General features: G+C 48.9%; 1 protein-coding gene across 1 annotated transcript in view; it reads left to right on the top strand.

The window, feature by feature from the left end:
• PRR11 (proline rich 11) overlaps nucleotides 1–24,920 on the top strand; it is a 128,607-nt gene that overhangs the window by 49,384 nt on the left and 54,303 nt on the right. Inside the window, exon 2 of the mRNA XM_063951342.1 lies at nucleotides 10,504–10,604. Within this exon, the coding sequence (XP_063807412.1) occupies nucleotides 10,507–10,604 (98 nt within the window). The 5' untranslated portion in view covers nucleotides 10,504–10,506. The remainder of the gene's footprint in view (nucleotides 1–10,503; nucleotides 10,605–24,920) is intronic.

A 24,920-nucleotide genomic window follows, 5' to 3' on the forward strand; every position in this document is an offset into this window, starting at 1 on the left:
TATTTCAGCGGACAGTGGGCTCTCTCACATGGATCCCTGGGTCCTTCAAGTAGTATCTCAGGGGTACAGGCTGGAGTTCGAGACGTTCTCCCCCCCCCCCCCCCGCCGTTTCCTAAAATCTGCCTTACCGGCACCTCCCTCTGCCAGGGAGACGGTGTTGGTGGATATTCAACACTATAATCACAACAAGCGATTGTCAAGGCGCCCCTCCTTCAGCAAGGAAGGGGTTACTATTCCACAGTGGTTGTGGTACCGCAACGGTTCGGTGAGACCCATCTTGAAATTAAAATACTTGAACTTTTATATCAGAAGATTCAAGTTCAAGATGGAATCGCTCAGGGCGGTTTTTACGAGCCTGGACGAGGGGGATTACAGGGTCTCCCTGGACATCAAGGATGCGTACCTGCATGTCCCCATTTACCCCCCTCACCAGGAGTACTTCAGATATGTGGTACAGGACTGTCACTATCAGTTCCAGACGCGGCCGTTGGAGTTGTCCACGGCACCGAAGGTCTTTACCTAGGTAATGGCCGAAGTGATACTCCTTCGGAAGAAGGAAGTTTTTATTATCCCGTACTTGGACGATCTCCTGATAAAGGCGAGGTCCAAAGAACAGTTGGTAGTGGGGGTAGCACTCTCTCGGGAAGTGCTACAACAGCACGACTGGATTCTCAATATTCCAAAGTCACAGCTGGTCCCGACGACACGTCTTCGGTTCCTGGGAATGTTTCTGAACGCAGACCAGAAAAGAGTGTTTCTTCCAGTGGAAAAAGCCGAGGAGTTGTCATCTCTAGTCAGAGACATCCTAAAACCAGGACAGGTGTCGGTACATCAATGCACACGAGTCCTGGGGAAAATGGTAGCTTCGTACGAAGCATAATTCCATTCGGAAGACTCCACGCAAGGACGTTCCAGTGGGACCTGTGGGACTAATGGTCCGGGTCCCATGTACAGATACAACAGCGGATAACCCTGTCAGCAAGAAACAGGGTGTCGCTGCTGTGGTGGCTGCAGAGGGCTCATCTACTAGAGGGCCGCAGATTCGGAATACAGGACTGGGTCCTGGTGACCACGGATGCCAGCCTTCGGGGCTGGGGTGCAGTCACACAGGGAAGAAATTTCCAAGGAGATTTCGCTTCACATAAATATTCTGCAGCTAAGGGCCATTTACAAGGCCCCTGCTTCAGAACCAGCCGGTACTGATCCAATCAGACGACATCACGGCGGTCGCCCATGTAAACAGACAGGGCGGCACAAGAAGCAGGATGGCGATGGCAGAAGCCACAAGGATTCTTCGATGGGCGACCTACACCCAGGAGAATGGGGACTTCATCCAGAAGTTTTCCAAATGCGGGTAAACCGTTGGGAATGACCACGGGTGGACATGATGGCGTCCCGCCTCAACAAGAAGTTGAAAAGATATTGTGCCAGGCCAAGGGACCCTCAGGCGATCGCTGGGGACGCTCTAGTGACACCGTGGGTGTACCAGTCGGTTTATGTGTCTCCTCCTCTACCTCTCATACCCAAGGTACTGAGAATAATAAGAAGGCGAGGAGTGAAAACCATACTCGGGGTTCCGGATTGGCCATGAAGAGCTTGGTACCCGGAACTTCAAGAGATGCTGGCAGAGGACCCTTGGCCTCTGCCGCTCAGACAAGACCTGCTGCAGCAGGGACCCTGTCTGTTCCAAGACTTACCGCGGCTGCGTTTGACGGCATGGCGGTAGAACACCGGATCCTAAAGGAAAAGGGTATTCCGAAGGAAGTCATCCCTACCCTGATCATAGCCAGGAAGGATGTCACCGCAAGACATTATCGCCGCGTTTGGCGAAAATTTGTTGCTTGGTGGGAGGCCATGAAGGCCCCGACGGAGGAATTTCAACTATGTCGATTCCTGCAAGCAGGGGTGACGTTTGGGCCTCAAATTGGGGTCCATCAAGGTCCAGATTTCGGCTCTGTCGATTTTCTTCCAGAAAGAACTGGCTTCACTGCCTGAAGTTCAGACTTTGGTTAAAGGAGTACTACATATTCAGCTTACTTTTGTGCCTCCTGTGGCACTTTTTGGATCTCAACGTGGTGTTGGATTTCCTAAAGTCGCATTGGTTGAGCCACTTAAAACCATGGAGCTAATGTATCTCGCGTGGAAAGTGGTCATGCTGTTGGCCTTGGCCTTGGCCAGGCGTGTGTCAGAATTGGCGGCTTTGTCATGTAAAAGGCCTTATCTGATTTTCTATATGGATAGGGCAGAGTTGAGGACTCGTCCTCAGTTTCTCCCGAAGGTGGTCTCAGGTTTTCACTTGAACCAACCTATTGGGTTGCCTGCGGCTACTGGGGACTTGGAGGATTCCAAGTGGCTGGACATAGTCAGGGCCCTGAAAATTTTATTTTTCCAGGACGGCTGGAGTCGGGAAAACTGACTCGCTGTTTATCCTGATGGCACCCAACAAGCTGGGTGCTCCTGCTTCTAAGCAGTCTATTGCGCGCTGGATTTGTAACACTATTCAGCTGGCGCATTCTGCGGTAGGATTACCGCAGCCTAAATCAATAAAAGCCCATTCCACAAGGACGGTGGGCTCATCTTGGGCGGCTGCCCGAGGGGTCTCGGCTTTACAACTTTGCCGAGCAGCTACTTGGTCAGGGGCAAACACGTTTGCAAAATTCTACGAATTTGATACCCTGGCTGAGGAGGACCTGGAGTTCTCTCATTCGGTGCTGCAGAGTCATCCGCACTCTCCCGCCCGTTTGGGAGCTTTGGTATAATCCCCATGGTCCTTACGGAGTTCCCAGCATCCACTAGGACGTCAGAGAAAATAAGAATTTACTTACCGATAATTCTATTTCTCGTAGTCCGTAGTGGATGCTGGGCGCCCATCCCAAGTGCGGATTGTCTGCAATACTTGTACATAGTTATTGTTAACTAATCGGGTTCTTGTTGTGAGCCATCTATTCAGAGGCTCCTCTGTTATCATGCTGTTAACTGGGTTTCATATCACAAGTTGTACGGTGTGATTGGTGTGGCTGGTATGAGTCTTACCCGGGATTCAAAATCCTTCCTTATTGTGTAGGCTCGTCCGGGCACAGTATCCTAACTGAGGCTTGGAGGAGGGTCATAGGGGGAGGAGCCAGTGCACACCAGGTAGTCCTAAAGCTTTCTTTAGATGTGCCCAGTCTCCTGCGGAGCCGCTCTTCCCCATGGTCCTTACGGAGTTTCCAGCATCCACTACGGACTACGAGAAATAGAATTATCGGTAAGTAAATTCTTATTTTTTCCTTTTCTCAAGTATGTCCTTTCTCCATCAGGCACTGTGTTACCTATAATTGCCTGTGGGAGTGGGCATAGAGTGGAGGAGCCAGCACACCCAGTTGAATAAATTTTAAAGTGCAGCGGCTCCTTTGGACCCTGTCTATACCTCCATCGTACTAAATCTCTTATGGACGACAAGAAAATGATTTACTGGTAATTAATTAAAATCCTATTTATTTTTTATTTTTTCCCTAGCGTAGGAGAAATGGCTTAGCTCTACCCTTTGCACACTTATGTTTCCACATGTAATATACTGGACATAAGCTTACACATTATCATACCAGCCCATCCTTAAATTGTACCATTTAACAATATATCTACACCTTCCTTGCTGCGCAACCAATGTGATAAGTCTATATGAACCATTTACCACAGTGTGTACCCAGCCTTAGAACAGGGATCTGCATTATTCCCTTCCACATACAGGTTTATTTAACACTGTATAACAAATGCTGTGGCCACAGGCAGGTAACTTATAATATCAGAATATATAATAATTAGTAACAGAGGTACCAGGGATAGTGGAAATCTAAAAATCTCTTCTATCAAAGACTATTTAAGACCATTCTGAACAGCTTGCATGTCTCTGTCTGGTATTCTGGTACCTGTGTCATCTCTGTCCTCTGTCTTTGTGGGCAAAGCTACAGGAAGGGACAGACTTTCTCACTCACCTGTCACCCCATCATCTTTCTAATCTGTCCACCTCTCACTGCTGTCTCACTCTCATATCTCTGCCCATTTCTCACTCTCATCTATGTACCCACTGGGGGGTGGGGAGGTGTTTGTGTGGGAGGAGATTGCAGCTGGGAGGAGACTGACAGCAGGGAACAGCCACACTCCAATATATACAGTGCTGGTAAAGAAGAGAAGATATGTCTACCAGGTAATCAGTTAGGGTGTGTACACACGGTGAGACTTTAGCTAGCGATTTTGAGTATATAGTCAAAATCGCAAGGAAGTTAGTGCAGATCACAAGGTGGAAGTCACCTTGCGATACCGATGTGTGGTCCCACGAGGTCGGTATTGCAGGCTAGATAGACTGCAGGCAAGTCAATTTTGACTATCTAGTATAAAAGTATAGTGAAAACTGACAGCCAAAATCGCACATAGGGGGTAATTCCAAGTTGATCGCAGCAGGAACTTTGTTAGCAGTTGGGCAAAACCATGTGCACTGCAGGGGAGGCGGATTTAACATGTGCAGAGAGAGTTAGATTTGGGTGGGGTGTGTTCAATCTGCAATTTAAATTGCAGTGTAAAAATAAAGCAGCCAGTATTTACCCTGCACAGAAACAAAATAACACAGCCAAATCTAACTCTCTCTGCACATGTTATATCTGCCCCCCCTGCAGTGCACATGGTTTTGCCCAACTGCTAACAAAGTTCCTGCTGCGATCATCTTGGAATTACCCCCATAGCCAGTATCGCAAGCTCAATCATCTAGGCTTGCAATACAGACCACAGTCCATATCGCACAGTGAGAATTGGGCACAGACGAAATCTTAGTGTGTACACACTTTAAGAGCTGGGAGTGGCAGGGTCTCTTTGGAGCTTATTATTGCGCCGATGCTTGACTGACACAGTAGAAGATTATAAAATAGACTTGACAGTGGCTTAATGGTAAAATCCGTAACTACTTTTCTCTGACGTCCTAGTGGATGCTGGGACTCCGTAAGGACCATGGGGAATAGCGGCTCCGCAGGAGACAGGGCACAAAATAAAAGCTTAAGGATCAGGTGGTGTGCACTGGCTCCTCCCCCTATGACCCTCTTCCAAGCCTCAGTTAGATTTTTGTGCCCGGCCGAGAAGGGTGCAATCTAGGTGGCTCTCCTGAGCTGCTTAGAATAAAAGTTTAGTTTAGGTTTTTTTATTTTCAGTGAGTCCTGCTGGCAACAGGCTCACTGCATCGTGGGACTAAGGGGAGAAGAAACGGACTCACCTGAGTGCAGAGTGGATCGGGTTTCTTAGGCTACTGGACACTAGCTCCAGAAGGACGATCACAGGTTCAGCCTGGATGGGTCACCGGAGCCGCGCCGCCGTCCCCCTTACAGAGCCAGAAGAGACGAAGAGGTCCGGTGAAATCGGCGGCAGAAGACATCCTGTCTTCAGACTAAGGTAGCGCACAGCACCGCAGCTGTGCGCCATTGCTCTCAGCACACTTCACACTCCGGTCACTGAGGGTGCAGGGCGCTGGGGGGGAGCGCCCTGAGACGCAATATAACAGTATATACCTTAGGTGGCAAAAGAATACATCACATATAGCTCCTGGGCTATATGGATGTATTTTAATCCCCTGCCATTTTTACACAAAAAAGCGGGAGATAAGGACGTCGTGAAGGGGCGGAGCCTATCTCCTCAGCACACAAGCGCCATTTTCCCTCACAGCTCCGCTGGAAGGACGGCTCCCTGACTCTCCCCTGCAGTCCTGCTTCAGAATCAGGGTAAAAAAGAGAAGGGGGGGCATTTTTGGCAGCAAATAACGATAATAACAGCAGCTATAAGGGAATAACACTTATATAAGGTTATCCCTGTGTATATATATATATATATATAGCGCTGGGTGTGTGCTGGCAGACTCTCCCTCTGTCTCTCCAAAGGGCTAAGTGGGGTCCTGTCCTCTATCGGAGCATTCCCGGTGTGTGTGCTGTGTGTCGGTACGCGTGTGTCGACATGTATGAGGAGGAAAATGATGTGGAGGCGGAGCAGTTGCCTGTGTTGGTGATGTCACCCCCTAGGGAGTCGACACCTGACTGGATGATTGTATTTAAACAATTAAGTGATAATGTCAGCAATTTGCAAAAAACTGTTGACGACATGAGACAGCCGGCAAATCAATTAGTGCCTGTCCAGGCATCTCAGACACCGTCGGGGGCGCTAAAACGCCCGTTACCTCAGTGGGTCGACACAGACCCTGACACAGATACTGAGTCTAGTGTCGACGGTGACGAGACAAACGTAATGTCCAGTAGGGCCACACGTTACATGATCACGGCAATGAAAGAGGCATTGAACCTTTCTGACACTACAAGTACCACAAAGAAGGGTATTATGTGGGGTGAGAAAAAACTGCCAATAGTTTTTCCTGAGTCAGAGGAAATAAATGAGGTGTGTGAAAAAGCGTGGGTTTCCCCCGATAAAAAACAGCTAATTTCTAAAAAATTATTAGCATTATATCCCTTCCCGCCAGAGGTTAGGGCGCGTTGGGAAACACCCCCTAGGGTAGATAAGGCGCTCACACGTTTATCTAAACAAGTAGCGTTACCGTCTCCTGATACGGCCACCCTCAAAGAACCAGCTGATAGAAGGCTGGAAAATATCCTAAAAAGTATATACACACATACTGGTGTTATACTGCGACCAGCAATCGCCTCAGCCTGGATGTGCAGTGCTGGAGTCGCATGGTCGGATTCCCTGACTGAGAATATTGATACCCTGGATAGGGACAATATTTTGTTAACTATAGAACATTTAAAGGATGCATTACTATATATGCGTGATGCACAGAGGGATATTTGCACCCTGGCATCAAGAGTAAGTGCTATGTCCATCTCTGCCAGAAGAGCGTTATGGACGCGACAGTGGTCAGGGGATGCGGATTCCAAACGGCACATGGAAGTATTGCCGTATAAAGGGGAGGAGTTATTTGGGGCTGGTCTATCGGACCTGGTGGCCACGGCAACGGCTGGAAAATCCACCTTTTTACCCCAGGTCACTCCACATCAGCAGAAAAAGACACCGTCTTTTCAAACTCAGTCCTTTCGTTCCCATAAGTACAAGCGAGCAAAAGGCCACTCTTTTCTGCCCCGGGGCAGAGGAAGAGGAAAAAGACTGCACCATGCAGCCGCTTCCCAGGAGCAGAAGCCCTCCCCTGCTTCTGCCAAGTCTTCAGCATGACGCTGGGGCTTTACAAGCAGACTCAGATATGGTGGGGGCCCGTCTCAAGAATTTCAACGCACAGTGGGCTCACTCGCAAGTGGATCCCTGGATTCTACAGGTAGTATCGCAGGGGTACAAACTGGAATTCGAGGCGTTTCCCCCTCGTCGGTTCCTGAAGTCTGCTTTACCAAAGTCTCCCTCCGACAGGGTGGCAGTTTTGGAAGCCATTCACAAGCTGTATTCCCAGCAGGTGATAATCAAGGTACCCCTCCTGCAACAAGGAAAGGGGTATTATTCCACCCTGTTTGTGGTACCGAAGCCGGACGGCTCGGTGAGACCAATTTTAAATCTGAAATCCTTGAACACTTACATAAAAAGGTTCAAATTCAAGATGGAGTCACTCAGAGCGGTGATAGCGAACCTGGAAGAAGGGGACTATATGGTGTCTCTGGACATCAAAGATGCTTATCTCCACGTCCCAATATACCCTTCTCACCAAGGGTACCTCAGGTTTGTAGTACAAAACTGTCATTATCAGTTTCAGACGCTGCCGTTTGGATTGTCCACGGCACCTCGGGTCTTTACCAAGGTAATGGCCGAAATGATGATTCTTCTACGAAGAAAAGGCATTTTAATTATCCCTTACTTGGACGATCTCCTGATAAGGGCAAGATCCAGGGAACAGTTAGAAGTCGGAGTGGCACTATCTCATGTAGTGTTACGTCAGCACGGGTGGATTCTAAATATTCCAAAATCGCAGCTGATTCCAACGACACGTCTACTGTTCCTAGGAATGATTCTGGACACAGTCCAGAAGAAGGTGTTTCTCCCGGAGGAGAAGGCCAGGGAGTTATCCGAGCTAGTCAGGAACCTCCTAAAACCAGGCCAGGTCTCAGTGCATCAGTGCACGAGGGTCCTGGGAAAAATGGTGGCTTCTTACGAAGCGATTCCATTCGGAAGATTCCATGCAAGAACATTTCAGTGGGATCTACTGGACAAATGGTCCGGATCGCATCTGCAGATGCATCAGCGGATAACCCTGTCGCCAAGGACAAGGGTGTCTCTCCTGTGGTGGCTGCAGAGTGCTCATCTACTAGAGGGCCGCAGATTTGGCATTCAGGATTGGATCCTGGTAACCACGGATGCCAGCCTGAGAGGCTGGGGAGCAGTCACACAGGGAAGGAATTTCCAGGGCTTGTGGTCAAGCATGGAAACATCTCTTCATATAAACATTCTGGAACTAAGGGCCATTTACAATGCCCTAAGTCAAGCAAAACCTCTGCTTCAGGGTCAGGCGGTGTTGATCCAATCGGACAACATCACGTCAGTCGCCCACGTAAACAGACAGGGCGGCACGAGAAGCAGGAGGGCAATGGCAGAAGCTGCAAGGATTCTTCGCTGGGCGGAAAATCATGTGATAGCACTGTCAGCAGTGTTCATTCCGGGAGTGGACAACTGGGAAGCAGACTTCCTCAGCAGACACGACCTTCACCCGAGAGAGTGGGGACTTCACCCAGAAGTCTTCCACCTGATAGTAAACCGTTGGGAAAAACCAAAGGTGGACATGATGGCGTCACGTCTAAACAAAAAACTGGACAGATATTGCGCCAGGTCAAGGGACCCTCAGGCAATAGCAGTGGACGCTCTGGTAACGCCGTGGGTGTACCAGTCAGTGTATGTGTTCCCTCCTCTGCCTCTCATACCAAAAGTACTGAGAATCATAAGAAGGAGAGGAGTAAGAACTATACTCGTGGTCCCGGATTGGCCAAGAAGGACTTGGTACCCGGAACTTCAAGAGATGCTCACGGACGAACCGTGGCCTCTACCTCTAAGAAAGGACCTGCTACTGCAGGGGCCTTGTCTGTTCCAAGACTTACCGCGGCTGCGTTTGACGGCATGGCGGTTGAACGCCGGATCCTGAGGGAAAAAGGCATTCCAGAAGAAGTCATTCCTACTCTGGTCAAAGCCAGGAAGGACGTAACCGCAAAACATTATCACCGCATTTGGCGTAAATATGTTGCGTGGTGTGAGGCCAGGCGTGTGTCAGAATTGGCGGCTTTATCATATAAAAGCCCTTACTTAATTTTTCATTCTGACAGGGCGGAATTGAGGACTCGTCCTCAATTTCTACCTAAGGTGGTTTCTGCATTTCACATGAACCAACCTATTGTGGTACCTGCGGCTACCAGGGACTTAGAGGACTCTAAGTTGCTTGACGTTGTCAGGGCCTTGAAAATATATGTTTCCAGGACGGCTGGAGTCAGAAAATCTGACTCTCTGTTTATCCTGTATGCACCCAACAAGCTGGGTGCTCCTGCTTCTAAGCAGACGATTGCTCGTTGGATTTGTAGTACAATTCAGCTTGCACATTCTGTGGCAGGATTGCCACAGCCAAAATCAGTAAAAGCCCATTCCACAAGGAAAGTGGGCTCATCTTGGGCGGCTGCCCGAGGGGTCTCGGCTTTACAACTTTGCCGAGCAGCTACTTGGTCAGGGGCAAACACTTTTGCTAAATTCTACAAATTTGATACCCTGGCTGAGGAGGACCTGGAGTTCTCTCATTCGGTGCTGCAGAGTCATCCGCACTCTCCCGCCCGTTTGGGAGCTTTGGTATAATCCCCATGGTCCTTACGGAGTCCCAGCATCCACTAGGACGTCAGAGAAAATAAGATTTTACTTACCGATAAATCTATTTCTCGTAGTCCGTAGTGGATGCTGGGCGCCCATCCCTAGTGCGGATTGTCTGCAATACTTGTATATAGTTATTGTTACAAAAATTCGGGTTATTATTGTTGTGAGCCATCTTTTCAGAGGCTCCTTTGCGTTTATCATACTGTTAACTGGGTTCAGATCACGAGTTGTACGGTGTGATTGGTGTGGCTGGTATGAGTCTTACCCGGGATTCAATATCCTTCCTTATTATGTACGCTCGTCTGGGCACAGTATCCTAACTGAGGCTTGGAGGAGGGTCATAGGGGGAGGAGCCAGTGCACACCACCTGATCCTTAAGCTTTTATTTTGTGCCCTGTCTCCTGCGGAGCCGCTATTCCCCATGGTCCTTACGGAGTCCCAGCATCCACTACGGACTACGAGAAATAGATTTATCGGTAAGTAAAATCTTATTTTCAACATTCAAAGTCGTGTACAGATCATTTACAGACCTTTTGTGCGTTAATGCTTGCAAGGATGGTTTTCTTGGTAATAATGGATCTGTGTGCCCCATGGATGTGGAGCGTGTATGTTGTCTCCGTGTTTGTTAGGGTTTGCTTCAATTACCGTTATGGTGTTTTATCATAATTTGAGTTTCTGTATCCATGTGTTATATAGATTATGACCAAATTCATGCAAGCACGCCGAAGACCGGCCAAGTACATGAAGAGGAAGCAAAAAGTAAAGAAAGCCAGAGCCTCTAGTTCTAATCCAGCGGGGTAAGAGTGTCCTATTCCAAGGCCAATAAACTTGAATAAACATGGCCTTATTTACTGTTTTTTTTTCTCTGACGTCCTAGTGGATGCTGGGGACTCCGTAAGGACCATGGGGAATAGACGGGCTCCGCAGGAGACTGGGCACACTATAAGAAAGATTTGGTACTACCTGGTGTGCACTGGCTCCTCCCTCTATGCCCCTCCTCCAGACCTCAGTTAGATTTCTGTGCCCGGCCGAGCTGGATGCACACTAGGGGCTCTCCTGAGCTCCTAGAAAGAAAGTATATGTTTGGTTTTTTATTTTACAGTGAGACCTGCTGGCAACAGGCTCACTGCACCGAGGGACTAAGGGGAGAAGAAGCGAACCTACCTGCTTGCAGCTAGCTTGGGCTTTTTAGGCTACTGGACACCATTAGCTCCAGAGGGATCGACCGCAGGACCCGTCCTTGGTGTTCGTTCCCGGAGCCGCGCCGCCGTCCCCCTTACAGAGCCAGAAGCAAGAAGATGGTCCGGAAAATCGGCGGCAGAAGACTTCAGTCTTCACCAAGGTAGCGCACAGCACTGCAGCTGTGCGCCATTGCTCCTCATACACACTTCACACTCCGGTCACTGAGGGTGCAGGGCGCTGGGGGGGGGCGCCCTGAGCAGCAATAAAATCACCTTGGCTGGCAAAATAACCACAATATATAGCCCCAGAGGCTATATATGTGGTAATTACCCCTGCCAGAATACAGAAAAAAGCGGGAGAAAAGTCAGCCGAAAAAGGGGCGGAGCCATCTCCCTCAGCACACTGGCGCCATTTCTCCCTCACAGTTCCGCTGGAAGGAAGCTCCCTGACTCTCCCCTGCAGTCTACACTACAGAAAAGGGTAAAAAAGAGAGGGGGGGCACAAATTTGAGGCGCAGTAAATATTATAGCAGCTATAGGGGACATAATTCAGTTAGTCCCTGCATTATATAGCGCTCTGGTGTGTGCTGGCATACTCTCTCTCTGTCTCCCCAAAGGGCTTTTGTGGGGTCCTGTCTCCTTTAAGAGCATTCCCTGTGTGTGTGTGCGGTGTGTCGGTACGGCTGTGTCGACATGTTTGATGAGGAGACTTATGTGGAGGCGGAGCAGATGCCTATAAATGTGATGTCACCCCCTGCGGGGCAGACACCTGAGTGGATGGACTTATGGAAGGAATTACGTGCGAGTGTCGACTCCTTAAATAAAAAATTTGACGACATGCCAAATGCGGGACAGCCGGCTTCTCAGCTCGTGCCTGCCCAGGCAATTCAAAGGCCATCAGGGGCTCTAAAACGCCCACTACCTCAGATGGCAGACACAGATGTCGACACGGATACTGATACCAGTGTCGACGACGATGAGTCAAATTTAATGTCCACTAGGGCCATTCGTTGCATGATTGAGGCAATGAAAGAGGTTTTACACATTTCTGATATAAACCCAGGTACCTCAAAAAAGGGTATTATGTTTGGGGAGAAAAAACTACCAATAGTTTCTCTATCGTCCTAGTGGATGCTGGGGTTCCTGAAAGGACCATGGGGAATAGCGGCTCCGCAGGAGACAGGGCACAAAAAGTAAAGCTTTAGGATCAGGTGGTGTGCACTGGCTCCTCCCCCTATGACCCTCCTCCAAGCCTCAGTTAGATTTTTGTGCCCGGCCGAGAAGGGTGCAATCTAGGTGGCTCTCCTAAAGAGCTGCTTAGAAAAGTTTAGCTTAGGTTTTTTATTTTACAGTGAGTCCTGCTGGCAACAGGATCACTGCGACGAGGGACTTAGGGGAGAAGAAGTGAACTCACCTGCGTGCAGGATGGATTGGCTTCTTTGGCTACTGGACATTAGCTCCAGAGGGACGATCACAGGTACAGCCTGGATGGTCACCGGAGCCTCGCCGCCGGCCCCCTTGCAGATGCTGAAACGAGAAGAGGTCCAGAATCGGCGGCAGAAGACTCCTCAGTCTTCTTAAGGTAGCGCACAGCACTGCAGCTGTGCGCCATTTCCTCTCAGCACACTTCACACGACAGTCACTGAGGGTGCTGGGAGGGGGGCGCCCTGGGAGGCAAATGAAAACCTTTTTTGGCTAAAAATACCTCACATATAGCCTCCGGGGGCTATATGGAGATATTTAACCCCTGCCAGAATCCATTAAAGAGCGGGAGACGAGCCCGCCGAAAAAGGGGCGGGGCCTATCTCCTCAGCACACAGCGCCATTTTCCCTCACAGAAAGGCTGGAGGGAAGGCTCCCAGGCTCTCCCCTGCACTGCACTACAGAAACAGGGTTAAAGCAGAGAGGGGGGGCACTAATTTGGCGTTAGAAATATATAAAAGATGCTATAAGGGAAAACACTTATATAAGGTTGTCCCTATATAATTATAGCGTTTTTGGTGTGTGCTGGCAAACTCTCCCTCTGTCTCTCCAAAGGGCTAGTGGGTCCTGTCCTCTATCAGAGCATTCCCTGTGTGTGTGCTGTGTGTCGGTACGTGTGTGTCGACATGTATGAGGACGATGTTGGTGAGGAGGCGGAGCAATTGCCTGTAATGGTGATGTCACTCTCTAGGGAGTCGACACCGGAATGGATGGCTTATTTAGGGAATTACGTGATAATGTCAACACGCTGCAAGGTCGGTTGACGACATGAGACGGCCGACAAACAATTAGTACCGGTCCAGACGTCTCAGAAACACCGTCAGGGGTTTTAAAACGCCCGTTTACTTTAGTCGGTCGACACAGACACAGACACGGACACTGAATCCAGTGTCGACGGTGAATAAACAAACGTATTCCTTATTAGGGCCACACGTTAAGGGCAATGAAGGAGGTGTTACATATTTCTGATACTACAAGTACCACAAAAGAGGGTATTATGTGGGATGTGAAAAAACTACCGTAGTTTTTCCTGAATCAGATAAATTAAATGAAGTGTGTGATGATGCGTGGGTTCCCCCCGATAGAAAATTATGGGCGGTATACCCTTTCCCGCCAGAAGTTAGGGCGCGTTGGGAAACACCCCTTAGGGTGGATAAGGCGCTCACACGCTTATCAAAACAAGTGGCGGTACCGTCTATAGATAGGGCCGTCCTCAAGGAGCCAGCTGACAGGAGGCTGGAAAATATCATAAAAAGTATATACACACATACTGGTGTTATACTGCGACCAGCGATCGCCTCAGCCTGGATGTGCAGAGCTGGGGTGGCTTGGTCGGATTCCCTGACTAAAAATATTGATACCCTTGACAGGGACAGTATTTTATTGACTATAGAGCATTTAAAGGATGCATTTTCTATATATGCGAGATGCACAGAGGGATATTTGCACTCTGGCATCAAGAGTAAGTGCGATGTCCATATCTGCCAGAAGATGTTTATGGACACGACAGTGGTCAGGTGATGCAGATTCCAAATGGCACAAAGGTGTATTGCCGTATAAAGGAAGAGGAGTTATTTGGGGTCGGTCCATCGGACCTGGTGGCCACGGCAACTGCTGGAAAATCCACCGTTTTTACCCTAAGTCACATCTCTGCAGAAAAAGACACCGTCTTTTCAGCCTCAGTCCTTTCGTCCCTATAAGAGTCATATCTGCCCAGGGATAGAGGAAAGGGAAGAAGACTGCAGCAGGCAGCCCATTCCCAGGAACAGAAGCGTTCCACCGCTTCTGCCAAGCTCTCAGCATGACGCTGGGACCGTACAGGACCCCTGGATCCTACATGTAGTATCCCAGGGGTACAGATTGGAATGTCGAGACGTTTCCCCTTCGCAGGCTCCTGAAGTCTGGTTTACCAAGGTCTCCCTCCGACAAGGAGGCAGTATGGGAAACAATTCACAAGCTGTATTCCCAGCAGGTGATAATCAAATTACCCCTCCTACAACAAGCAAAGGGGTATTATTCCACATTATATTGTGGTACTGAAGCCAGAAGGCTAGGTGAGACCTATTCTAAATCTAAAAAAAAAAATTTGAACACTTACAAAGGTTCAAATCAAGATGGAGTCACTCAGAGCAGTGATAACGAACCAGGAAGAAGGGGACTATATAGTGTCCCGAGACATCAGGGATGCTTACCTCCATGTCCAAAATTTGCCCTTCTCACTAAGGGTACCTCAGGTTCGTGGTACAGAACTGTCACTATCAGTTTCAGACGCTGCCGTTTGGATTGTCCACGGCACCCCGGGTCTTTACCAAGGTAATGGCCGAAATGATGATTCTTCTTCGAAGAAAAGGCGTCTTAATTATCCCTTACTTGGACGATCTCCTGATAAGGGCAAAGTCCAGGGAACAGTTGGAGGTCGGAGTAGCACTATCTCGGATACTGCTACAACAGCACGGGTGGATTCTAAATATTCCAAAATCGCAGCTGATCCCGACGACAAGTCTGCTGTGCCTAGGGATGATTCTGGACACAGTCCAGAAAAAGGTGTTTCTCCCGGAAGAGAAAGCCAGGGAGTTATCCGAGCTAGTCAGGAACCTCCTAAAATCAGTGCATCATTGCACAAGGGTCCTGGTAAAGATGGTGACTTCCTACGAAGCAATTCCATTCGGCAGATTTCACGCAAGAATTTTTCAGTGGGATCTGCTGGACAAATGGTCCGGATCGCATCTTCAGATGCATCAGCGGATAACCCTATATCCAAGGACAAGGGTGTCTCTCCTGTGGTGGTTACAGAGTGCTCATCTTCTAGAGGGCCGCAGATTCGGCATTCAGGATTGGATGCTGGTGACCACGGAGGCCAGCCCGAGAGGCTGGGGAGCAGTCACACAAGGAAAAAATTTCCAGGGAGTGTGATCAAGTCTGGAGACTTTTCTCCACATAAATATACTGCAGCTAAGGGTAAATTTATAATACTCTAAGCTTAGCAAGACCTCTGCTTCAAGGTCAGCCGGTATTGATCCAGTGGGAAAAACATCACGGCAGTCGCCCACGTAAATAGACAGGGCGGCACAAGAAGCAGGAGGGCAATGGCAAAAACTGCAAGGACTTTTCGCTGGGCGGAAAATCATGTGATAGCACTGTCAGCAGTGTTTCATTCCGGGAATGGAAACTGGGAAGCAGACTTCTTCAGCAGGCACGACCTCCACCCGGCAGAGTGGAAACTTCATCGGGAAGTTTTCCACATGATTGTAAACCGTTGGGAAATACCAAAGGTGGACATGATGGCGTCCCGTCTGAACAAAAAACGGGACAGGTATTGCGCCAGGTTAAGAGACCCTCAGGCAATAGCTGTGGACGTTCTGGTAACACCATGGATGTACCAGTCGGTGTATGTGTTCCATCCTCTGCTTCTCATACCTAAGGTACTGAGACTTATAAGACGTAGAGGAGTAAGAACTATACTCATGGCTCCGGATTGGCCAAGAAGGACTTGGTACCCGGAACTTCAAGAGATGCTCACAGAGGACTTATGGCCTCTGCCGCTAAGAAGGGACTTGTTTCAGCAAGTACCATGTCTGTTCCAAGACTTACCGCAGCTGCGTTTGACGGCATGGCGGTGGAACGCCGGATCCTAAGGGAAAAAGGCATTCCGGAAGAGGTCATTCCTACCCTGGTCAAAGCCAGAAAGGAGGTGACCGCACAACATTATCACCACATGTGGCAAAAATATGTTGCGTGGTGTGAGGCCAGAAAGGCCCCACGAAGAAATTTCAACTCTGTCGTTTCCTGCATTTCCTGCAAACAGGAGTGTCTATGGGCCTCAAATTGGGGTCCATTAAGGTTCAAATTTCGGCCCTGTCGATTTTCTTCCAGAAAGAAGTGGCTTCAGTTCCTGAAGTCCAGAAGTTTGTCAAGGGAGTATTGCATATACAACCCCCTTTTGTGCCTCCAGTGGCACTGTGGGATCTCAACGTAGTTCTGGGATTCCTCAAATCACATTGGTTTAAAACCAGTCAAATCTGTGGATTTGAAGCATCTCACATGAAAAGTGACCATGCTCTTGGCCCTGGCCTGGACCAGGCGAGTGTCAAATTGGTGTTTTTTTTCTCAAAAAAGCCCATATCTGGTTGTCCATTTGGACAGGGCAGAGCTGCGGACTCGTCCCCAGTTCTCTCCCTAAGGTGGTGTCAGTGTTTCACCTGAACCAGCTTATTTTGGTGCCTTGCGCCTACTAGGGACTTGGAGGACTCCAGGTTGCTAGATGTTGTCAGGGCCCTGTAAATATAGGTTCCAGGACGGCTGGAGTCAGGAAAACTGACTTGCTGTTATCCTGTATGCACCCAACAAACTGGGTGCTCTTGCTTCTAAGCAGACTATTGCTAGTTGGATGTGTAATACAATTCAGCTTGCACATTCTGTGGCAGGCCTGCCACAGCCAAAATATGTAAATGCCCATTCCACAAGGAAGGTGGGCTTATCTTGGGCGGCTGCCCGAGGGGTCTCGGCTTTACAACTTTGCCGAGCGGCTATTTAGTCAGGGGCAAACACGTTGGTAAAATCCTACAAATTTGATACCCTGGCTAAGGAGGACCTGGAGTTCTCTCATTCGGTGCTGCAGAGTCATCCGCACTCTCCCGCCCGTTTGGGAGCTTTGGTATTATCCCCATGGTCCTTTCAGGAACCCCAGCATCCACTAGGACGATAGAGAAAATAAGAATTTACTTACCGATAATTCTATTTCTCGGAGTCCGTAGTGGATGCTGGGCGCCCATCCCAAGTGCGGATTATCTGCAATACTTGTACATAGTTACAAAAATCGGGTTATTATTGTTGTGAGCCATCTTTTCAGAGGCTCCGCTGTTATCATACTGTTAACTGGGTTCAGATCACAGGTTGTACAGTGTGATTGGTGTGGCTGGTATGAGTCTTACCCGGGATTCAAAATCCTTCCTTATTGTGTACGCTCGTCCGGGCACAGTATCCTAACTGAGGCTTGGAGGAGGGTCATAGGGGGAGGAGCCAGTGCACACCACCTGATCCTAAAGCTTTACTTTTTGTGCCCTGTCTCCTGCGGAGCCGCTATTCCCCATGGTCCTTTTAGGAACCCCAGCATCCACTACGGACTCCGAGAAATAGAATTATCGGTAAGTAAATTCTTATTTTTTTCCCCCATCTGAAGAATTAAATGAAGTGTGTGAAGAAGCGTGGGCTTTCCCTGATAAAAAAATTGGTGATTTCAAAAAAATTACTACTGGCGTTCCCTTTCTCGCCAGAGGATAGGTCACGTTGGGAAACTCCCCCTAGGGTGGATAAAGCGCTCACACGTTTGTCTAAAAAGGTGGCACTACCGTCTCCGGATACGGCCGCCCTAAAGGAACCTGCTGATAGAAAGCAGGAGGCTATCCTAAAGTCTATATATACACACACTGGTGTTATACTGAGACCAGCTATTGCTTCAGCGTGTTTGTGCAGTGCTGCTGCTGCTTGGTCAGATTCCGTGTCAGAAAATATTGACACCCTGGACAGGGACACTATATTGCTAACCGTAGAGCATATAAAAGACTCTTGTACATGAGAGATGCACAGAAGGAGATCTGCCGGCTGGCATCTAGAATAAGTGCATTGTCCATTTCTGCTAGGAGAGGCTTATGGACTCGGCAGTGGACAGGGGATGCAGATTCTAAAAGGCACATGGAAGTTTTGCCTTATAAGGGTGAGGAGTTATTCGGGGATGGTCTCTCAGACCTTGTTTCCACAGCAACAGCTGGGAAGTCAGCATTTTTGCCCCATGTCCCCTCACAGCCTAAGAAAGCGCCGTATTATCAGGTACAGTCCTTTCGACCCCAGAAAAACAGGCGGGGAAAAGGCGGGTCCTTTCTGTCTAGAGGCAGAGGAAGGGGAATAAAGCTGCACCACGCAGCAGGTTCCCGGGAACAAAAGTCCTCCCCCCGCTTCTTCCAAATCCGCCGCATGACGGTGGGGCTCCACAGGCGGAGCCAGGTACGGTGGGGGGCCGCCTCAAAAATGTCAGCGATCAGTGGGTTCGCTCACGAGTGGATCCCTGGATCCTTCAAGTAGTATCTCAGGGGTACAAACTGGAATTCGAGGCGCCCCCCCCCCCCCCCCCCGCCGTTTCCTCAAATCGGCCTTACCGACAACTCCCTCGGGCAGGGAGGCTGTACTAGAGGCAATTCACAAGCTGTATTCCCAGCAGGTGATAGTCAAAGTACCCCTACTTCAACAAGGACGGGGTTACTATTCCACACTGTTTGTGGTACCGAAACCGGACGGTTCGGTGAGACCCATTTTAAATTTGAAATCCTTGAACACATACATAAAAAGATTCAAGTTCAAGATGGAATCGCTCAGGGCGGTTATTGCAAGCCTGGAGGAGGGGGATTACATGGTATTCCTGGACATCAAGGATGCTTACCTGCATGTCCCAATTTACCTTCCTCACCAGGAGTACCTCAGATTTGTGGTACAGGATTGCCATTACCAATTCCAGACACTACCGTTTGGACTGTCCACGGCACCGAGGGTGTTTACCAATGGCAGAAATGATGATACTCCTTCGAAAAAAGGGAGTTTTAATTACCCCGTACTTGGACGATCTCCTAATAAAGGCGAGGTCCAGGGAGCAGTTACTGGTCGGAGTAGCACTATCTCGGGAAGTGCTACAACAGCATGGCTGGATTCTAAACATTCCAAAGTCACAACTGGTTCCTTCCACACGATTACTGTTCCTGGGGATGATTCTGGACACAGAACAGAAAAAAGTGTTTCTCCCGCAGGAGAAAGCCAAGGAGCTGTCATCTCTAGTCAGAGACCTCCTAAAACCAAAACTGGTATCGGTGCATCACTGCACACGAGTCCTGGGAAAAATGGTGGCTTCGTACGAAGCAATTCCATTCGGCAGGTTCCATGCAAGGACCTTCCAGTGGGACCTCTTGGACAAGTGGTCGCGATCGCATCTTCAGATGCATCAACTGATAACCCTGTCTCCAAGGACCAGGGTGTCTCTACTGTGGTGGCTGCAGAGTGCTCATCTTCTAGAGGGCCGCAGATTCGGCATACAGGACTGGGTCCTGGTTACCTCGGATGCCAGCCTTCGGGGCTGGGGCGCAGTCACACACAGGGAAGAAATTTCCAGGGACTTTGGTCAAGTCAGGAGTCGTCCCTACACATAAACATTCTGGAACGGAGGGCCATTTACAATGCCCTAAGTCAGGCAAGGCCCCTGCTTCAAAACCAGCCGGTTCTGATCCAATCAGACAACATCACGGCAGTCGCCCATGTAAACCGACAGGGCGGCACAAGAAGCAGGGTGGCGATGGCAGAAGCCACAAGGATTCTCCGATGGGCGGAAAATCACGTAATAGCACTGTCAGCAGTGTTCATTCCGGGAGTGGACAACTGGGAAGCAGACTTCCTCAGCAGACACGACCTACACCCGGGAGAGTGGGGACTTCATCCAGAAGTGTTCCTACTGTTGGTAAACCGTTGGGAAAGGCCACAGGTGGACATGATGGCGTCCCGCCTCAACAAAAAACTAAAGAGATATTGCGCAAGGTCAAGGGACCCTCAGGCGATAGCTGTGGACGCTCTAGTGACACCGTGGGTGTACCAGTCGGTTTATGTGTTCCCTCCTCTGCCTCTCATACCAAAGGTACTGAGAATAATAAGAAGGCGAGGAGTAAGAACGATACTCGTGGTTCCGGATTGGCCAAGAAGAGCTTGGTACCCGGAACTTCAAGAAATGTTATCAGAGGACCCATGGCCTCTACCGCTCAGACAGGATCTGCTACAGCAGGGGCCCTGTCTGTTCCAAGACTTACAGCGGCTGCGTTTGACGGCATGGCGGTTGAATTCCGGATCCTAAAGGAAAAGGGCATTCCGGAGGAAGTCATTCCTACGCTGATAAAAGCCAGGAAAGAAGTAACCGCAAATCATTATCACCGCATTTGGCGAAAATATGTTGCGTGGTGTGAGGCCAGGAAGGCCCCTACAGAGGAATTTCAGCTGGGTCGTTTTCTGCACTTCCTACAGTCAGGAGTGACTATGGGCCTAAAATTGGGTTCCATTAAGGTCCAGATTTCGGCTCTGTCGATTTTCTTCCAGAAAGAACTGGCTTCACTGCCTGAAGTTCAGACTTTTGTAAAGGGAGTGCTTCATATTCAGCCCCCTTTTGTGCCTCCTGTGGCACCTTGGGATCTCAATGTGGTGTTGAGTTTCCTAAAATCACATTGGTTTGAACCACTTAAAACCGTGGATCTGAAATATCTCACGTGGAAAGTGGTCATGTTATTGGCCTTGGCTTCGGCCAGGCGTGTGTCAGAACTGGCGGCTTTATCATGTAAAAGCCCTTATCTGATTTTCCATATGGATAGGGCAGAATTGAGGACTCGTCCCCAGTTTCTCCCTAAGGTAGTATCAGCTTTTCACTTGAACCAACCTATTGTGGTGCCTGCGGCTACTAGGGACTTGGAGCATTCCAAGTTACTGGACGTAGTCAGGGCCTTGAAAATTTATGTTTCCAGGACGGCTGGAGTCAGGAAAATTGACTCGCTTTTTATCCTGTATGCACCCAACAAAATAGGTGCTCCTGCTTCTAAGCAGACTATTGCTCGCTGGATTTGTAGCACAATTCAGCTGGCGCTTTCTGCGGCTGGATTGCCGCATCCTAAATCGGTGAAAGCCCATTCCACGAGGAAGGTGGGCTCATCTTGGGCGGCTGCCCGAGGGGTCTCGGCTTTACAACTTTGCCGAGCTGCAACTTGGTCAGGGGCAAACACGTTTGCTAAATTCTACAAATTTGATACCCTGGCTGAGGAGGACCTTGAGTTCTCTCATTCGGTGCTGCAGAGTCATCCGCACTCTCCCGCCCGTTTGGGAGCTTTGGTATAATCCCCATGGTCCTTACGGAGTCCCCAGCATCCACTAGGACGTCAGAGAAAATAAGAATTTACTCACCGGTAATTCTATTTCTCGTAGTCCGTAGTGGATGCTGGGCGCCCATCCCAAGTGCGGATTGTCTGCAATACTTGTATATAGTTATTGCCTAACTAAAGGGTTAGTGTTGAGCCATCTGTTGAGAGGCTCAGTTATATTTCATACTGTTAACTGGGTTTCATATCACGAGTTATACGGTGTGATTGGTGTGGCTGGTATGAGTCTTACCCGGGATTCAAAATCCTTCCTTATTGTGTCAGCTCTTCCGGGCACAGTATCCTAACTGAGGTCTGGAGGAGGGGCATAGAGGGAGGAGCCAGTGCACACCAGGTAGTACCAAATCTTTCTTATAGTGTGCCCAGTCTCCTGCGGAGCCCGTCTATTCCCCATGGTCCTTACGGAGTCCCCAGCATCCACTACGGACTACGAGAAATAGAATTACCGGTGAGTAAATTCTTATTATTTTTTACATTCTTGCATATACTGTACAATGGGGTAATAAGTAAATCTCACATATAACCTCCTAAGACTGAGGCATTCCTGTACAACTAATCATATTAACATGGATACAAATGAAAGCTGCTGCCCATTTTCTATAATGTGTTAATCACCTTAGCATCTTCAGTTTGGTACTGCCCTCATCTTCAGCTCCCGAGTCTGATGAAGCACCTGATTGCAGCAGCAAAATCTTTCTCGAACGGGCAAAACCATGTGCACTGCAGGTGGGGCAGATGTATCGTGCTGAGAGAGTTAGCTTTTGGTGGGTTATTTTGTTTCTGTGCCGGGTAAATACTGGCTGCTTTATTTTTACACTGCAATTTAGATTTCAGTTTGAACACACCCCACCCAAATCTAACTCTCTCTGCACGATACATCTGCCCCACCTGCAGTGCACTTGGTTTTGCCCGTTAGATTTTGCCCCACCTGCAGACCGGTAATTCAGTCTTGGAGATTTTCCTAAATGAGGCACTATTCTGAAGGACTCTGCACTTGCAGAATGTTTATTCTATGCATGTAGTGGTATGTACTAGCTTCCATGACACCCTGCATGCAGACTTCATCAAAGTGAATCGGTAGTAGAGTGAGAATAGTCAATGCGAACAAACACAATACAAAAAATAAAGGGATAATGCAGTGGATTGCACTAATGTATAGGGGAATAAATAAACATGGATGATGCTTCTTATGTTGTCATGGTTATGAAGATTCAGTGCATATGGGTACAGTGAAAGAGGTCCCATCTAAATAAGGTATAAATGGCTTCAGGGGTGATCCCCTTAAGGTATATACTTACAGAAAGAAGGCTGTTGCCAATGTGTATCATAAGTTGTTGTTGTTGTTGTGGTGGTGTGTGTTTTTTTTTTTTTTTCCCTGGGTGCTTTTATCCTTAATTCGATAATATCATTTCTCTATCGTCCTAGTGGATGCTGGGGTTCCTGAAAGGACCATGGGGAATAGCGGCTCCGCAGGAGACAGGGCACAAAAGTAAAGCTTTCCGATCAGGTGGTGTGCACTGGCTCCTCCCCCTATGACCCTCCTCCAAGCCAGTTAGATTTTTGTGCCCGGCCGAGAAGGGTGCAATCTAGGTGGCTCTCCTAAAGAGCTGCTTAGAAAAGTTTAGCTTAGGTTTTTTACTTTACAGTGAGTCCTGCTGGCAACAGGATCACTGCAACGAGGGACTTAGGGGAGAAGAAGTGAACTCACCTGCGTGCAGGATGGATTGGCTTCTTGGCTACTGGACATCAGCTCCAGAGGGACGATCACAGGTACAGCCTGGATGGTCACCGGAGCCTTGCCGCCGGCCCCCTTGCAGATGCTGAAGTAAGAAGAGGTCCAGAATCGGCGGCAGAAGACTCCTCAGTCTTCTAAAGGTAGCGCACAGCACTGCAGCTGTGCGCCATTTTCCTCTCAGCACACTTCACACGGCAGTCACTGAGGGTGCAGGGCGCTGGGAGGGGGGCGCCCTCTGAGGCAAATGAATACCTATTTTGGCTAAAAATACCTCACATATAGCCTCCGGAGGCTATATGGAGATATTTAACCCCTGCCAGAATCCGTTAAGAGCGGGAGACGAGGCCGCCGAAAAAGGGGCGGGGCCTATCTCCTCAGCACACAGCGCCATTTTCCCTCACAGAAAGGCTGGAGGGAAGGCTCCCAGGCTTTCCCCTGCACTGCACTGCACTACAGAAACAGGGTTAAAACAGAGAGGGGGGGCACTAATTTGGCGTTAGAAATATATAAAAAATGCTATAAGGGAAAACACTTATATAAGGTTGTCCCTATATAATTATAGCGTTTTTGGTGTGTGCTGGCAAACTCTCCCTCTGTCTCTCCAAAGGGCTAGTGGGTCCTGTCCTCTATCAGAGCATTCCCTGTGTGTGTGCTGTGTGTCGGTACGTGTGTGTCGACATGTAGGAGGACGATGTTGGTGAGGAGGCGGAGCAATTGCCTGTAATGGTGATGTCACTCTCTAGGGAGTCGACACCGGAATGGATGGCTTATTTAGGAAATTACGTGATAATGTCAACACGCTGCAAGGTCGGTTGACGACATGAGACGGCCGACAAACAATTAGTACCGGTCCAGACGTCTCAAAAACACCGTCAGGGGTTTTTAAAACGCCCGTTTACTTTAGTCGGTCGACACAGACACAGACAGGGACACTGAATCCAGTGTCGACGGTGAATAAACAAACGTATTCCTTATTAGGGCCACACGTTAAAGGCAATGAAGGAGGTGTTACATATTTCTGATACTACAAGTACCACAAAAGAGGGTATTATGTGGGATGTGAAAAAACTACCATAGTTTTTCCTGAATCAGATAAATTAAATAAAGTGTGTGATGATGCGTGGGTTCCCCCCGATAGAAAATTATGGGCGGTATACCCTTTCCCGCCAGAAGTTAGGGCGCGTTGGGAAACACCCCTTAGGGTGGATAAGGCGCTCACACGCTTATCAAAACAAGTGGCGGTACCGTCTATAGATAGGGCCGTCCTCAAGGACCAGCTGACAGGAGGCTGGAAAATATCATAAAAAGTATATACACACATACTGGTGTTATACTGCGACCAGCGATCGCCTCAGCCTGGATGTGCAGAGCTGGGGTGGCTTGGTCGGATTCCCTGACTAAAAATATTGATACCCTTGACAGGGACAGTATTTTATTGACTATAGAGCATTTAAAGGATGCATTTCTATATATGCGAGATGCACAGAGAGATATTTGCACTCTGGCATCAAGAGTAAATGCGATGTCCATAACTGCCAGAAGATGTTATGGACACGACAGTGGTCAGGTGATGCAGATTCCAAACGGCACAAAGGTGTATTGCCGTATAAAGGAAGAGGAGTTATTTGGGGTCGGTCCATCGGATCTGGTGGCCACGGCAACTGCTGGAAAATCCACCGTTTTTACCCTAAGTCACATCTCTGCAGAAAAAGACACCGTCTTTTCAGCCTCAGTCCTTTCGTCCCTATAAGATCATATCTGCCCAGG

The sequence above is a fragment of the Pseudophryne corroboree genome, chromosome 2, assembly GCF_028390025.1.
Source record: "Pseudophryne corroboree isolate aPseCor3 chromosome 2, aPseCor3.hap2, whole genome shotgun sequence".
Lineage (NCBI taxonomy): Eukaryota > Metazoa > Chordata > Amphibia > Anura > Myobatrachidae > Pseudophryne > Pseudophryne corroboree.